The sequence below is a fragment of the Centruroides vittatus genome, unplaced genomic scaffold (genome assembly GCF_030686945.1).
Source record: "Centruroides vittatus isolate TY-2023 unplaced genomic scaffold, ASM3068694v2 contig_120, whole genome shotgun sequence".
NCBI classification, from domain to species: domain Eukaryota; kingdom Metazoa; phylum Arthropoda; class Arachnida; order Scorpiones; family Buthidae; genus Centruroides; species Centruroides vittatus.
In genome coordinates this window covers 3,251,579-3,269,418 of record NW_027120768.1, presented here as the reverse complement: position 1 = coordinate 3,269,418, position 17,840 = coordinate 3,251,579, and the positions used below count along the sequence as shown (strand labels likewise).

Below are 17,840 nucleotides of genomic sequence, written 5' to 3'. Positions count from 1 at the left end.
CTTTCAGCTTGCGAAAGTTTCGCTGAACTCTAAGTGGGGCTTTGAGATCCCGTGTTCAAAGGTAGTAACAAAAAATTAAGATTCACAAGCTCTCCCCTCTCTGAATCTATAGTAAACATTTCAGAATTAACTATCAAAACTTCTGCTATTAATAGAACCTTCTTTTTTTCAAGATTGTATTGATGATCGGCGCAAAAAACTATTACCTTTCTTAGTCAAGATCGCCAACCCAAGTCTCAAAGATGTTAATTTAAAAAAAAATAAACAATCTTAAAAACCATGCAAAATTTATAAAAATTAACTGTTTATCCGATAACAACTCGACCAAAATATTTTTTATATAGAGCTTTGTTATCCTTGCCGTAGGAGTAGTCTTAGGTTCTTCTACTATTACCGTAAACAACTCTTGTACCTTACTACTCAGATCATCATCAGTTTCCATCAGACCATGAATTACTGAAAACTGCCTTTAGTTTAGTTTCAATCTTAGTCAACCTTTCATCGCTTTCGTTATGTAAATTAAAAAGCCAATCGATTCTAGCAGACACCTTACTTCAAGCATTAAGCATTGTATCAAACCTTTCATCTACATATGAAAGTATTTCGTTGGGAATCGACTTACTTGGTTCAGGTTTAGCAGGAAAACAAAATCGTCCAATTTTGCAATTTTTCAACGTAGGTTCGCTAGGAGAACGACGTCGCTTGCTCTTAACATTAGTAAACTGAACTTGTGAATCAGGAGGAGTGCGGGATAACGGACCGGGATTTTCCTCTATTCCACTGAGAATCGACGAAAATAACGATACAACTACAAAACAGGAATATTTTCCATAATTTTTAACTTTCGAAAAAAATCACTAACAAACTTCACCAACAGGCTTGGCGGAATACAGCGCTTCGCATTATGAATATTCCAGGGTTAAAATCAACAACTGTTTTTGGTAACAAATGCAGAAAATAATAATAATTTACGTCTTCTTCGTCAATTACTTTTGACTTAATAAAATAATTAAGCATTGTTCAATAATCCACGAGAAACCACGTCCTAAAATCGTCGATCCGTGAAAATATTTCGTCAGAATGCTTATAAAATATAATAGCTACAAAAAAACATAGTAAAATTGAGTAAAGATATCACTAATACTACATGAGTAATTTATAATAAATCCACTCGCCAATGAACAGCTTCTTTAATGGCATCTCTCTTCGATTTACGTAATCTATAAACATCACAATATCAAATCAAAACAAATTTATTTAACGTATAAGTCTTCGCCTGTTACAAAGGACCTGATATATTTACTTAACATGTTATATCACTTCAGTTAGTAGCATCTTTACAAAGATATTATATTATAATTACTAACATATAGTACAAAATTTAACTACATTTTTTTATTTACCTATTGCCTCACATAGTTATATAGTATAAAGATAGTATTGATATTAGCTCTGTCGAAAATCTTACACATATCAATCTCGTTAGAGCAGTTGGCTATTAAACCTATATCAGACCTTTGAACATTATAATTTTCTTGTATAAGTATATAAAAAAACAACGTTTAACAAATTACTTTGCTTTTCGTTTATTCTTCCGTCGTTCGCTACCAGTTGACAAGTCCACATTTCCACAAATACGAAGGCGACCTTTCTTTATAGGCTACTGCCGACGTAACAAAATGTAAAATAGGTAAAACGTCCTCTGGAGCTATCGCCACTTTCCGTAAAAATTACAATTTAAGTAAATATAAAATACATGGCCGACGGTAATACATTGTATAAGTATATAAAAAAACAACGTTTAACAAATTACTTTGCTTTTCGTTTATTCTTCCGTCGTTCGCTACCAGTTGACAAGTCCACATTTCCACAAATACGAAGGCGACCTTTCTTTATAGGCTACTGCCGACGTAACAAAATGTAAAATAGGTAAAACGTCCTCTGGAGCTATCGCCACTTTCCGTAAAAATTACAATTTAAGTAAATATAAAATACATGGCCGACGGTAATACATTGTATAAGTATATAAAAAAACAACGTTTAACAAATTACTTTGCTTTTCGTTTATTCTTCCGTCGTTCGCTACCAGTTGACAAGTCCACATTTCCACAAATACGAAGGCGACCTTTCTTTATAGGCTACTGCCGACGTAACAAAATGTAAAATAGGTAAAACGTCCTCTGGAGCTATCGCCACTTTCCGTAAAAATTACAATTTAAGTAAATATAAAATACATGGCCGACGGTAATACATTGTATAAGTATATAAAAAAACAACGTTTAACAAATTACTTTGCTTTTCGTTTATTCTTCCGTCGTTCGCTACCAGTTGACAAGTCCACATTTCCACAAATACGAAGGCGACCTTTCTTTATAGGCTACTGCCGACGTAACAAAATGTAAAATAGGTAAAACGTCCTCTGGAGCTATCGCCACTTTCCGTAAAAATTACAATTTAAGTAAATATAAAATACATGGCCGACGGTAATACATTGTATAAGTATATAAAAAAACAACGTTTAACAAATTACTTTGCTTTTCGTTTATTCTTCCGTCGTTCGCTACCAGTTGACAAGTCCACATTTCCACAAATACGAAGGCGACCTTTCTTTATAGGCTACTGCCGACGTAACAAAATGTAAAATAGGTAAAACGTCCTCTGGAGCTATCGCCACTTTCCGTAAAAATTACAATTTAAGTAAATATAAAATACATGGCCGACGGTAATACATTGTATAAGTATATAAAAAAACAACGTTTAACAAATTACTTTGCTTTTCGTTTATTCTTCCGTCGTTCGCTACCAGTTGACAAGTCCACATTTCCACAAATACGAAGGCGACCTTTCTTTATAGGCTACTGCCGACGTAACAAAATGTAAAATAGGTAAAACGTCCTCTGGAGCTATCGCCACTTTCCGTAAAAATTACAATTTAAGTAAATATAAAATACAGTTGCAGCATTCACAAAAAATATGAAATTTAGATAAAGTCTTACTACAATTTAGGCATTTGGATTGAGTGTAGTCTATGTATTTATCATTAATAATTATTCCATTTTTATTCAATCTCAGCTGTATAAAGAATTTTTTCACATTAAATGCAAGATTAGTTAGCATATAATTATTGTTCGATGGGTAGTTTAGAGTTATTGTATACCAACTGTATTTTTACGTTTGTGTATGTCTCCGATATCTTGAACAATGGAGTATTCCATTATTCTATGTATTAATAATTTACTTTGATGTTCAATATTATTCGTTTGGTTCAAAAATAGATTTATAGAGAAACCATATGTGTTTAATATCTTCGATAATTGTACTATCCAATTACGTTTTAAATCCATATCCCTTGATTTATGATATAATGAATACAGTATTTTCGTTGTTAAGTCTCCTGCCTTTATAATTTTTATTAGAAACATTATATATCTTTTTATTTTTATGGTGTTTAATTTATATCTATTCAGTTCCGATCTTAGAGCACTGCCTGGAATATTGTATTTTAATTGGAAAATTCTACGAATAAAGACATTTTGTATTTTTTCAAATTCATAGAATTTGCCTGTGCTCCAAATTGGAGACGCATAGGCCATCGAGTTCATCACAATCGAATTAAAGGGTTGAAAATGTATTCGCAAATTCTTCATTTTAGTTTTACAGAGTAGCACAATTAAATTATTTATGAAATTTTTGGCCTTGATTAATGATCTTTTATAATGTTTGTCAAATGATAAATTAGGAGTAAATATAATTCCCAAGAATTTGACTTTGTTAACTATTTTCACTTCTTCTTTCATGATATAGAAGGACATGTATTTTTCGGGTAAGTTACTACCATTTCTAAATATCATTATTACTGATTTTTTGGGATTTATTTTTACCTTTAGCTCTTCCGAGTATTCAGAAATCTGTTGGATTTTCCTACGAAGTGCAGCAGCCGTAGGGGCTACTAGAACAATGTCATCTGCATATGAAATTCAGTGTATAGTTAGATTATCAATTTGAATGTCATCTTCATCTATTTAAAGTCAAATAGGTAAAAGTTAGAAAGGTACGGAGAAAAGGGATCTCCCTGTAATAATCTTCTATAAGTTGTAAACGGTGACCAGACGTTATTGTCTTGTTTAATAATCGTCTCATATCTCCCAAATAACAAACTTATCATTTTTATCAGATGATCACTTGCTTTATGTTTTTTCAATTTACTCTGTAAATCATTTATACTAATCGAGTTATACGCTTTTTCTAGATAAAAAAAAAGCAAAAATCTTGTCTTTTCTTGAGTACAACTTTTGTCCACAAAGGCATATTGCGTGGCGTTCCAGTAATTATTTACGGCTGTCCAGTTATTAAATTTTCCAGCTAAAATTGAAGTGAATATTTTCCGAAGGCCCGATAATATAGCTATTGGTCTGTAGTTCGAAGGCTCCTACCTTGTTTAAATATCATTGTGAAGTTAATTTCATTCCATTTATCCGGTATTCTACTTTGACTATAAAATTTGTTGAATTGTCTGGTTAAGTAGTTGATCAGCTCTGAGGAAGTAATTTAATAAGTGAATTGGGAATCATATCCGATCCAGGTGTTGATTTATCTTTAAGATTTTTAATACGTTCCTGGAATTCTTCCACCTTAATTATCTCTTCTTGATTAGTTACTTGCATTATCTTGACTTCCATATAAGTTTGTCTATGGTTTATCAAATAATATTCAGAGAATTTATTAAAGTATTTAAACCACTTATCATAATCTACTCTACTATGCGCACCCATCTTTGACTTCCTTTTACAAAACCTATTAATTATCGACCAGAAAACTCTCGAGTCTCTTGATTCTAATAATTTCTTGCTGATGTTTGAAAAAATTAATTAATTAAAGTTAAAAAGAAGTTAATGTAAATTTTCTTATTTTGTAGGTTTTGTAGGTTCATTAGCGATTTTTTTTTGCATTTGTTTTTCTAAAGACTTTTAAACTCTTTTGTTGTTTGATTTTATGACTATAACGTGTATTATCATACCATTCGCACTTGTATAAACATGACAATAGAAGGTAATCACGTAATCTTTGGCTACGTGATTCTTTTGTGCTATATTTTGCCTCATCCCTATTCAAAGTGAGTTTTGTGACGAAGACCATTCAAACTAAATGTGACCAGTAAGACAAAGATAATAACTATGAACTATGTATGCGTATCGTTAGCCTATATTATTTGAGTGCCTTTTGTACTGGAAGTTACTTACTATGTTCGTAATCAGCAGGATGAAAGCCTGAGAAAAAATGCGGGCCTCCGAAAGCCTACAAAGCCCGCAGCCAGAAAAGGTTATTCATAAATTGTATAAAACCACAGGACTTTAAGTGCACCCATAAGACTGCCAACAGCATTAACCACCTGGCGTTGGGTAGTACCAACAAATTCTCTCTCTCCTGGAATAGGAGTCACTAGGGGCTGCTTGGCAATGACAGATCGGATGATCTGGCCAGATAAGCTGCTATGGATTGTAAAGGTGATTATGTCTACAATGCCATTACAAAGAATAGTGCAAAAACCATCAAGAATGAGAACAACATCTAGGAAAGCGACTGGAGAAATGAGCGAACTGGTACTATTACACGATTATTTTTCCCAAGCGTTCAAACCAATCTAAAACAGAAAAGACGCTTCTACACCCACGAAGAAGTCCAGTTCCTAACTGGACATGGGTCTTTTGCCAGCTACCTTAAAAAGTTCAAAATCCAGGAGGACGACGAGTGCACAGTCTGCAATACATCTATCAGTGACCAACGATGGAGAGTAACAGACTCAGAATTCAACTTCTTGCTGGCGCTGCTGATATTCCACGTCCTTGCTCCCCAAATGAACTGTTGAGCAATCACACACTACTAGTGGAGTTTCAGTGCCTCACCAAGAGTTACTTTAAATTCATCGGTAATAATAGATTTCCCTATGCGCGGAATGACTCCTAACTGTTATAATTGTATTTATATGTATATGTAACCGGTATTTTATGTCCTCATCGCTTTGTTCTATTTCCTATTTGTTAGTAACTATTATACCACGCCATTCAATACCCATTACGATTTATTATATTCTCTGTATTTTAATCTGTGTAATACTTTTGCATTACTTGTTAATTTGTGTGTTTGTTGCGCTGTAATTTATTACTCATTGTATCCATTATAAGTGAAATAATCTGTTTTCTACATATGTTTTATATAACAGTATGTATATTCTATAATCTTATGTATCCTCACTATGTTTTAGTTCTCCGTGTGTATGTATATCAATCTCTGCGATGATCTGCGGAGCAGAGGTCTTTTTTAAATAAAGTATTATTATGAATGAATGAGTGTTGTGGTCCTATGATGGCAAATATACAATTACAACAAATTGTTCTGTGGATTTGTCTTTAAGTCTATTATAATTATAACAATTTCTAGCATAATAAAAGTATAGATGAGAAATGAAATTTATAAAAGTTAATAACTAAAATTTACTTGAAAATTGAAATGTTACACTGAATTAATGCAAAATATATCATATCTGATGAGGTGTTCGACTCCTGCTCAGTTGCAGTCCTAACAAGAAAAAAAATGTTTCACGAATAGTGGAAGTGATAATGGGCGAGATATGACCCTTTCATAATTTCTTTCGTGATGGCTAAACGATTAATTGACGGAAACCAAATAAAAACAAACACTAAATTTCAATCATTGTTTTAAATTATAATTTTATTTTCTTAATAAGAGGGAACTAAAAATACTCACGTGATACACGATACATCTTGAATCACGTGAGTATTTTATAAAATTGAAAGACTTCGATACGAAGTCATTCAACTTTACATAGGACGTAAGGTCGTTTTTGTCAAGCACGCTTTACGAAAACTAAGTTATTTAATAAATATAATAAAACCTTTTCAAAACAATACCAAACAAAATGTTCTGTTTTGGCAGGTTGTGATTTTAGCGGAATATGTTTTTACTACTGAATTGTTTTAGTAAATTGGGGAGAAACGAAGGCGTTTTGTTGTTGTATCTACTATCAAATAATGAAAGTATCGTCTTAACAAAGGGGAAACAAATGCTAGATGGTTAGTTTCCTCATTGACAGACTGACCATGATTCGAGCCAGGAATTAACAACATTAATTATTTAAAATTTCGCTGTGGTTACGCCGAAAAATTCCGCTTTCATAGTGTTACGTTACTTAATTAGTTCCGTTTCCACGTTAGAGAGGTTTTCGGCTGATAATATTTTACATAGCAAATAGTTACTAAATATATAGATAATATTGTCACTCTTTCTCAGATGTTGTCACCCTAATCACGAAGAACTTAATGAGCACTTTAAACAAACGAAAAAAAATCGCTGGTGTAAGAATATTCTATAACAGATGCGGAAGAATCCAATCTCTCTGTATTTTCCCATCCACTTGATCTTCAACCAACAAAATTTAATAACACCAATCTTCCTAAATTTCAGGAATTTTCGACAAAAGGCACAGGAATTATTAACCTATAAAATGTTGAACAAAATAGTTCCTCCCACAAACATTAACATTTATATATTCAGAAAAACCCACCCAAATTATTATGCATTTCTCAAAGTTTCGAGGTCCGAGTCCAAAAATGTAAAAATCTTAGGGTGGGGTCAGTTTTGACCAATCGCTCTACCTTTTCTCTGTTATATAGGCCTATAACAGAAGGAAAATAAACAACTGTTTTTTGAAACTTGTACAGTATTTACATTGACAGATTATAAAACCTATTCTTTGCTTTATTATATGATAATTTAAAAGCATTAATATACATCAAACATTAAATTATTTGTTAATATATTACAGTGTACAATTGGTTTTAAGAATTTAAATATCATTAATTAAAAATTTATACTCAGATTAAATGAAGTCTGTTTCGACTGTTACATTTAATTTCAAATTATATTTGTCCAATTTAAATGCACTATATCGGCTAATTCTGTACACAGTCACAAAATTTATTAAAGTATCCACTGATAAACTGAAAAAAAAATTAAATATTAGAATTAATAAGGCATAAATTACATAATTATTTTTATTGTTAGCAAAGTAATAACACAGTTAAAATAAGGCCGCGACTCCACTAGCCGTAAAAGGGCCGTAAAACCCCTCACCGTAAAAGCTTTTACGACCTGCTCAGGCGTAAAATATCATGGTCACGTGATTAAAAGCTTTTACGGTGAGGGGTTTTACGGCCCTTTTACGGCTAGTGGAGTCGCGGCCTAACGAGAGCGCCCACGGGATGTTTGGAGCAAAACATATAGAATTTAATTTACTTGGAACTTACTGTTTTTTATACGTTGCGTTTATAAATCATATAGTGCATTGATAATTCATGGACTTATTTCATTTAGATGGACAAATCAAATCTTTGTGATAGACATTTTTGTTATCTTTCTCATTATTTTAAACATTTTTTAAAAATTTTCCTTCCGGTTTTATTCAGAGCCAGCGTATTCTTTTTCCATAGTGTGCAACTGAAGAAGGCATCTCACAATGTTCTCTTCAGTTGCAATGAATCTTGAAGAATGACTATCACAAAAATTTGATTTGTCCATCTAAATGAATTGCGTTCCTGTATAATAAGTCCTCGAATTATCAATGTACTATATGATTTAGAAACACGTGGAATTTAGATAAACTAATCAACCAATTACTAAAATAATATTCTTAAATAACTTTAATTAATTTGAAGTTATAGAGACTCGAACAACCACATCTTGAATAATTGATCATTTTTACTATTTAGTTTAATACTATTTTAACCGAAAATTCTCGTTGTCTTGTTTAAAAAAAACGGCATTTCTTTGCATTTATTATGAAGTATTGTTTATAAATATTAGCAAGTTTGGGCAAAGGTTATTTTTTGTCATGCTTGCAAGTCTATAATAAACATGTACGATAGTCCAAAATTTACTATCAATAATGATATCGATAGCAAATTTGCTCAAGACTATCGACAGTTCCATTAATATATTTTTTGAAAAACTATCCATATTATTGATAATTTGTGGGGTTTGGCTCGCAACTACAAAAAAAAACTGATTAATTTAAGAAACATTTAATTTATAACTGTCCTGTACACAAAAGAACAACGAATGAAAGACGTTTTGATTCACCAAAATTTATCTGAACAGTGTTTCAAATTTGTCTTTCAACTCTCTTTCGGTCCTTTTTTCTTTAGTAATAAAATTACTCGTCTTAGATAAGAAAGACACCAAAGAAACAAATTCATCCCGCCACACAATACTTTATTGCCATTTGGGCATCATCTTCGGGTTGACAAAGACCACGACCAAGTCATTTTTGGGTTGACAAACCTGCTAATAACCCAATTCTTCAGCGGATTTTCTTCCTTCTCCACACTTGATATCTAGAATTTAGACATTAGTCTGGAAGGGGGGAAAGGGTTATGACAAGTCGGACAAGAAGGAGTGGAGGAATTGAACTTCACTGGACGTCCATTTTATTTCATTGAATTTTACACAGTTTATACATTTTGTTATTCATAAAGTGATAAGGATTTTGAGGGGAGCTGAGTTATGTTGTACGTCCGAAGTGGGGCGGAAGTAACGGGGACTTGGACGAACTGGGACAATGGGGAAAGGGGAACTAAAAATTTCAAGAAAAATGCGGACGTAATTTATGGACAGCGCCTATTCGAAATGAAATTGGACGCTAATACTCAAGAAATACCTAAAAAAGGTAAACGAATTTTTGATGTAAACCAAACAGATGAAGATATCAATTTAACTGGTCAAGCAGATTTTAAAATAAATACATTCTTTGTTATTTGTGACAAAAAATTTGTAGCGAAATTCATACAAAATACAAAAAATATCGAGAAAGCAACAAAATACTTCAAGTATTTTGTACAGAATTTGAAGATTTGAAGAATGGATCGGATTATACAAGTGAAATATAAATAGTTCCCTTCAATAACATTGTTATTAAAGAACTAGACGATGAGCTGACATAATTTCTTTTAATGGCGAGAAAACAAAATTTTCGAAGCTCAAACGATATGTACCAGTTCATAAAAAATACCCACATTTCACTTTCTTTTCTTAATACCAGAATATTGTTTAGAATTTATTTTACTTAACTATGCCTGAATATAATGCAACAAGAGAGAGATCTTTCTCTGTTTTAAAAATTAAAAATTATTTACGAAATTCAATAGGACAGAAAAGGCTAAGGTTCCTATAGAAAAAGATACTCTCGAACGGCCAGATTGCCTAGATATTATTGATCAATTTTCTGAAACGAAAATCTGAAAACGAAAAATTTATTATAGTTATTAATTATAAGAAATTTAATGTCTTTAAAAAATCAGGCATAATCCGGCACTGCCTTTATCTATTTTCACAAGAGTGAATAATAATGGAATATGAAAAACAAGCGAAGATTCTAATTACACTACTGTAAAAAACATGAAATCTTTCAAACACATCTTTGGCACAGGGATTTAAATTGAGTTAGCCGGACAGTCAAGTCGCTCGCGGACTGCAAGTAAAGACTTTATTCTTATTAAATACGTTTGTTTTAATCTCTGCCTTTTTACTTTTCAAGTAAAAATTTTAATAAACAATTTCAGGAGGGTAACTGCCCTTCGTGGCTCTTGGTTGAAACTTACATTGTGTGTCTTGAAATCTAAAGTTATTCTTGCCCAGTGTCTTTTCGAAGATTCGTAGCATATAGCATTACTTATTTTTTCAAACGTTTTTGTTTTGTTTTTTTGACGAACTTCATACTTCACCTAAAAGAAAATTCATCTTTTTATTACAATCAAAAACTATTTATTGTCTTTACCACGTCTACTTATAATCTATATATTAAACCTATATATATATATACATATATATGTTAGGCTCAAAGACCGAAATCGCTCATTGAGCGAAAAAAAACGACCACAACGCGTTGTGGCTAATTCAAAACGACCACGAAGCGAAATTTGTGTATATAAAATAACAACGAAGAAGAATAACAAGTATATATAACAGTAAAAATAAACAAAATATAAGATATATATAAGTAAAAAATAAATAAATAATCTGATCTGTTTATATGTTATAGGGATATGATAAAAGTGGGGATTTGATCAAATCTTTAAGGGAGATGATCAATTCACTGAAGATGTTAAAATAAAGGTTCGATATTGACATTTCCCTAATTAAATGAAGTGATTTGATCAAATCTCTAAACTGGTTTCGTGAAATGACAAAAAATGAATCATCTAAGTAGGAAGTACTTATATGAAAAGATAGAGATAACGCCAAGTTTGTTCATTTGGTTAAATTTACCTATAGTGGCAAAATGGCGGCTCATCTCTGATTCCAGCAAATAGAAGGAACAGTGAGGATGCACGTTCTAACGTAACCTAACCTATTCTAATAAATTATCATAATTATTGCCAACCAAATTATTAAAATAGAGGTAATTTATTAGAATAGGTTAGGTTAGGTTAGGTTAGGTTAGGTTAGGTTAGGTTAGGTTAGTATTTGCAATTCGCCCGTTGACAACTTACAACTTATCCTTCGTATTGTGGTTGCATCAGCTAACGTTCACAACGCGTTATGGCTTTTCTTAATCACCACAACGCATACCGTATTTTACGGACTATAAGACGCACCTTAATTTTTAAGCAATTTAAAAAAAAAAAAAAAAAAAAAATACCTATAAGACGCTACGGACTATAAGACGCACCTGAATTTTGGAAGCAATTTTTCGAAGAAAAAAGTGCGTCTTATAGTCCGTAAAATACGGTAATTGTCAAATATCATGAAAGCCACGACGCGAATTTCGCCTTGTGGCCGTTTTGAAACGACCACAACGCGGTTGTGGTCGTTTTTTTCGCTCAATAAGCGATTTCGGTCTTTGAGCTTAACATATATATTTATAATCGAGATGGGTTGATAATAATAATAATAATAAGCGCAGAGCCCAAACGATTAGGAGCTGAAGGTTGAAATTTAGTACACAGTTAGGGTACGTCACGAGAACCTAAACTGAGAAGGGATTTTTCGAAATTCTCTCCACGGGGAGAAGATTAAGGCTTACCCTGAAGAAATCCGCTTGTACTGTACTATTTTAGATGCAATTTTTTTGTTTTTAACTGGGTTTCAGTAGGATACCACGTGGGGATGAAAGAAGTGTATTCCTTAACAATGGAAGTGTTGAGTAACAATGAAATTGTTAAGAGAAAGTGGCGTGCAAGATTTACAGGCGCAGATGCGGTTTTTTGCATTTTTGCAGGAAATCGAACATATTTTTAGACCCATCTAAGAATTCTCTAATTAGTCTGGAAACAGGGGGACCTAATTCTTGCATTCTGTGAAACGGGTAAGATTGGCTATAATGTAATAATCTTAATCTTTGCTATCGTTACTTTTTTCCCGAGCAACGCCGGGCTTATCTGCTAGTCAAGAATATTCATTATAAATGATGAAAATAAAAAGTAAAACCACACTCAGTAGATTTTCTTTCCTTTGCATTCCATAATCTGTGCCATCAGTGGCAAAGAGGATAAAAGCACCAAACATTGATACATGGTTGCAGGTTCTGTTGGAATCAACGATCGCGATGTTTTGTAGACGTTCTTCTGATGTTGTAAAAGGTTGGTGGCGCCGTTGACCCCTCGGGGAAGGGGATCTCATTTCACTCTTCCGTTTCCAGCGCTGAGCTTCCGTGAGTCAAGACTGTGTGGAATCTTTGTGCACTCTTTGTTCCTTTGTTACATAACCGGTTACTCTAGTCCAACTGCCTTTTTAAATTCCTACTATTATTTCACATTCTCCCTATATATATTTATATATCTTGTTCAAATTTTCAATCGTTAATAGAATACTTTTTATTCATCCACTCAAGTTTATATACATTTTTTTAAATCCTTCAATTGATATTACACTTGATGACACTTGATATTAATACAGGTTTTTCAAATATTAATTCATTAATTAAATTTAATTAATTAATTTTAGTTTTATATGGGACAAAAATTTCTCTTATATAAGATATTTAGCATATGTATATACATATTTATATTAATTGTAATTATTTAATAAAAAGTTGACCTAAGTAGGAATTGACTTTTAAAAAAATTTATTTATATTACTTGTTACTAATCTCTCCGATAAGCGCCAAGTCTAACAGGTTCGAGGTTCACTAATGAACTAAATAGGTAGACTTCTCCTGTTTTTCGGAACTGGCCCTTCCTTACGTGTCTAACACCTGAATGGGAATCAGTTTCCTATAAAAAGTCCTTCCGGGGAATCCCTGTTGATAGGATACTGCAACACAACACGGGATATATCAACCAAACCATTTTTCTTTCTAACATTTTAGAAATGTTAAGATTGCATTTAAAAATGTCGTTTTTATCGTTTGGTATTTCCCTTATATTTTTAAAAATGACTATAAATATGTAAAATAACCGCCGGATGAACGTATTTATAAAGTGTTAGCCTATCATTTGGCAATTATGGAATGGCCTACCCTCTGGGGGACCCGGAATCGGTCAGGGTGAACAACTACCTAACAATTTTTCATCAAGGATGTGTTTTGGATACGTTGGGCCCCTTCCCTCACCACTCGGCTCCTCAGGTGTGGGCCTGGCCGAACTTACGTTATGTATGATTAAAAACCCTTTCAGAACTCGCAGGTTGAAAGAATAACATTAAGGATAAATTTAACTGTCGTTAAAAGAATTATTATGAAATTACATTTCTATTATGATTTAGTTTTATGTACTTTTAAAATAATTTTTTAAACTGCATTTTGATACATTATTTCAAGATCTATATGTAAATTTATATATTCGTTTTAAGTTTAGAATATGCAGATTATATTCATTTTATAATAATAGAATTAATTATGAAGAATATTTATAATTTATAATAGAATAAACTCACCCAAACGTCATTATTCAAAAATTGTTTCAACAATTCTGAATATATCACTTTCATCTATGTTATAAAATAATAAATGTGAAAATATTAATAATCCTTCGATGATTAAAGAAATGAATTATTAGAAATTTTATTAAACCTGCCTTTTACAAATAACTCACCGTAATAAATGCGTCTACTTGAAATTTATCATTATTTGTCTCAGGTTCTGTTAATTTTGCTTGTGGTTGCGTTGAAGCAGTGCTAGTAACAGTTGGGTTGTTAGTGGATTCTGTAGCTGTTGAAGTCGAATGGGCCTCAACCGTTTCATCGGGCATTGATTCAACCGTTTCATCGGGCATTGATTCAACCGTTTCATCGGGCATTAATTCAACCGTTTCATCGGGCATTGATTCAACCGTCTCGTCGGCATTGATTCAACCGTCTCGTCGGGCATTGATTCAACCATGGCTTCAGTAGCAGTTGTAACAGGCGCTCCAGTTTTTGGAGTATCTTCAGAATCTCCGAAAACAACTCCAGCTACGAAAATAAATAAATTAGATTTAAAGTTGAATTATTTCTAATGAATAACGTTCGGTATTTATGTTTAAAATATCACTAAAACTTAATAGTTTAAACTTACAAATGAGAAGAAATAGAAAAATAACGAGAATTTCCATGCTTTTAATGTAATAATCTTTCATAGTGACTAAGTCTTTCTTCATGTGAGAAATTAAAGTAAAAACAAATGAACAAATATACTGTGTATTCTTTTTCCTTATTTAACAATCGTCAGGTGTTCTAAAATAATAATCAACGTTTTTACTTTTCCTGCTCTGTTATATATCAGGGAAAGTATGGCGATCGGTCAAAACTTAACTCCCCCAAGAGTTTTACATTTTTGACTCAGGACATTTTAAGAAATGCAAAAGAAAAAAAAATACGGGGATAATTTCTCTATGTATGTATGGATATTTAATGTGAGGGTGGGATGGCACGATTTTGTTCACCTAGTTGAAGCTTAATAACTCCTGTGCTGTTTTCCGAAAATTTGTGATATTTTGCAAGGAGGTTTGTTTATTAGACGGGTAGACGATATTAAATTTTGGTGGTTAAAGGACGAGGGGGTGGGAGATAACGGAGGTCGTATGTTTCTTGAGTAGGGTCGGAGTTAATAACGATTTAATTATTTATTATTAGTATTTACAATTTTTTATAAAACTTATCCTTTCTCACAAAATTAAGCTTTTTGCCACTTTATAATAGTTTAAAATATAAAATTTTTAATAATAGTAAATCCTAATAGATGGCGCCACATCAGCGGTTTTAAATGTCGCCTTGAAATTAAGGAACTCGTTGCTGGATTTATTTATTTATTTATTTATTTTTGAATGATCAATGTGAAATTATATATTATTAATTTAATTTTGAGGAAAGTTTATATACATCTTGCATACTTTTATTAATGTGTATATCTATGAAAATTATAAGAATAATAAATAGTAATTTTTCTAATTAATACAGAAAATTTTATTTACCAATAAATTTAATAAACTAATTTGCAAAGTTCGAAAAGCAGATAAAAAAACAACTGCTAATTTAATATTATTATTGAAAAAATGAAAATTTTTGCTATAATATAATCTAAAGTAAAACCGCGATTTAACGGACTAATTCGGGCGTGGAGTGTTCGTTAAAGAGGAAAGAAAGGAATGTGGAAGTAGAAGAGGCGTTTTGAGTCAGGATTGCCAAGACCGCCCTGGTCCTGTCTAGTTACCTCTACTGAGCCAGCTCCGATTGTAGATAAGACCTATCCATAATGGGTATTAATTCTTTTTACCTGTAAGTCCTTACTGTTTTACATTTCTGTGTATATATTATTCTAACATCAGGACGAAATATCGACTTATCACTGCAGGTAATGTTGTCCAGGAATGTTTCGTCTTCCTCAAACCGATGAAAAATTTCTACACACGTGAAACAATGTGCTTTTCTATAATTTAACATCTCGACTGATTCTGTGCTTACTGATTAAACTTCTGTATGCTTTCAACGTTGTAAAGTCCTTTTTAATCATCCTCTATAGACTACGCCAATCGTTACGTTCCAGGTTGTTATATATACCAGAGAGAAAGTATGTAGCTCGGTGAACAAATCACCACCCAGATTTTTACATTTTCGGATTCAGGCGACTTTGAACCGTCGAGAAATGCAAAAAGAATTTCAGTTATTTTTCTATATGTATGGATGTCAGTGTGTGTGGAGGACAATTTTGTTCACTCTGTTTAAAATTTAATAGTTAAATAAAAAGATAAACATTATATTGTTTCAAATTTCTGGTTTATTAAAAATTTAATAAAATATATATATTTTACATTAAACACTTTTGTACAGATATTTCTAAGGATAATGACGGAATCGATTACGAGAAGTTTGTCGTACACAATAACAAAATTTCATAAAATTTTGTTGAAGTATCTGCAATAAATAAATAAGAATGCATCTAATAATTTTATAGTAACTTTAAAAAATTATTGTGAATATAAGTTAATTAAATATGAGTAATAAATACATTTATCATCACTCGTTTTTGTTCCCACAACTCAAATGCACTGGAGCACATAATATTTGTCATTTTTTCAAATGCTTCAGCTTCACTTTTTGATTTGTCTTTTATTCTGCGAAATTTATATTGTACCTAAAATAAAATTCTTTTTTGCGATTAAAACAGAAATAATTCTTGCAAGTAAAACACAAAAATGAATTAATATACGACCGAAATCAGTAAGAGTGATAAGGTTCCATACTCTGTCAAGTGTATGGTTTAAAACAAGTCCTTTATAGATGAATCCTATCAAGGATCTCTTGATCTTTGATAGGATTCACACTCAATTAAAATAGGATTCTCTTTCGTTCTACAAAGGGATATTTGAGAGGACTAAGCCCTTCTCACATCGAGAAGGTTTCTTAGTGATTAGAAACAGAGTGCTATTTTATTTATTAAACAATATTTTGAATAAAAACATGAGAATAAATTTTAAATAAAGAAAATACTAAATAGTCAACAGTCATGAGTTTAATATTTTAAATAATAAAAATATAAATGTTAGTATGTATTTAATATATCATGTAGATAGCTCTGATAAATTACTTACGATAGTTTGATTCATGCGTTTTTTCAATGTATTTATATATAAAACTTTTATCTGCATCGAAAAATAAAGTTATATTATGAATTGATTTAAAATAATATTTTAAACGAATATCTAGAATTAGCTATTGCTTACCGCCATATCCGCATCTCTTTTCAATTTGTCGTTTGAACTTGGTTCAGGTGAAGGCTCCGGTTCATCTGATGGTTCAGGCTCAACAGATGGCTCGGGCTCAACAGATGGCTCGGGCTCAACAGATGGCTCGGGTTCATCTGATGGTTCGGGTTCGTTTGATGGCTCGGGTTCATCTGATGGCTCGGGTTCATCTGATGGCTCGGGCTCAACAGAGGAATCGGTTTCAGAAGTAGTGCTTGCTTCTGATATATTACTCTGGAATTCATCTTCAGCTACAGTAGCTTCTCCAATATTCTCTTCACTGTAATCAGGATATAATTCTGTTGTTTCTTGTAATTCCGTTGATGCAACGGTTGTGACAGAGTCAGTGGCTTCAGTACCTGTGGCTATGACAGTTGTAACAATAGAATCAGTGGTTTCGGCATTTGCAAATGTTGCAGTTGCAACCGTAGGATCAGTAGTTTCAGTTATTATAGATGTTGTAGTTGCAGAAGTTGGAGTAACATAATCGTCATTCATGTCCATATTCGTCTCATTGTTTTGCCAACCATCTTCATTTTCTCCTGCAATGACACTAACTATAAAGGTAATAAATAGATATAACACTAGACTCATTTATAATAAATAAAT

General features: G+C 32.2%; 2 protein-coding genes across 2 annotated transcripts; both read right to left on the bottom strand.

Moving 5' to 3' along the window:
- Window positions 1-7,948: 7,948 nt before the first annotated feature.
- Window positions 7,949-14,643, bottom strand: LOC136983943 (uncharacterized). The gene is made up of 5 exons (XM_067280835.1): window positions 14,567-14,643; window positions 14,106-14,463; window positions 13,948-14,001; window positions 10,674-10,796; window positions 7,949-8,018 (listed from the first exon to the last, which is right to left on the bottom strand). The coding sequence occupies exons 2-5, from the start codon at window positions 14,331-14,333 to the stop codon at window positions 7,971-7,973; spliced, it is 453 nt and encodes a 150-aa protein (XP_067136936.1). The 5' UTR covers window positions 14,334-14,463; window positions 14,567-14,643; the 3' UTR covers window positions 7,949-7,970.
- A 2,587-nt stretch (window positions 14,644-17,230) lies between these two features.
- On the bottom strand, window positions 17,231-17,729 carry LOC136984280 (nucleolar protein 3). Its single transcript, XM_067281200.1, has 2 exons — window positions 17,331-17,729; window positions 17,231-17,275 (listed from the first exon to the last, which is right to left on the bottom strand). The coding sequence occupies exons 1-2, from the start codon at window positions 17,727-17,729 to the stop codon at window positions 17,231-17,233; spliced, it is 444 nt and encodes a 147-aa protein (XP_067137301.1).
- Between the last annotated feature and the right edge of the window lie 111 nt (window positions 17,730-17,840).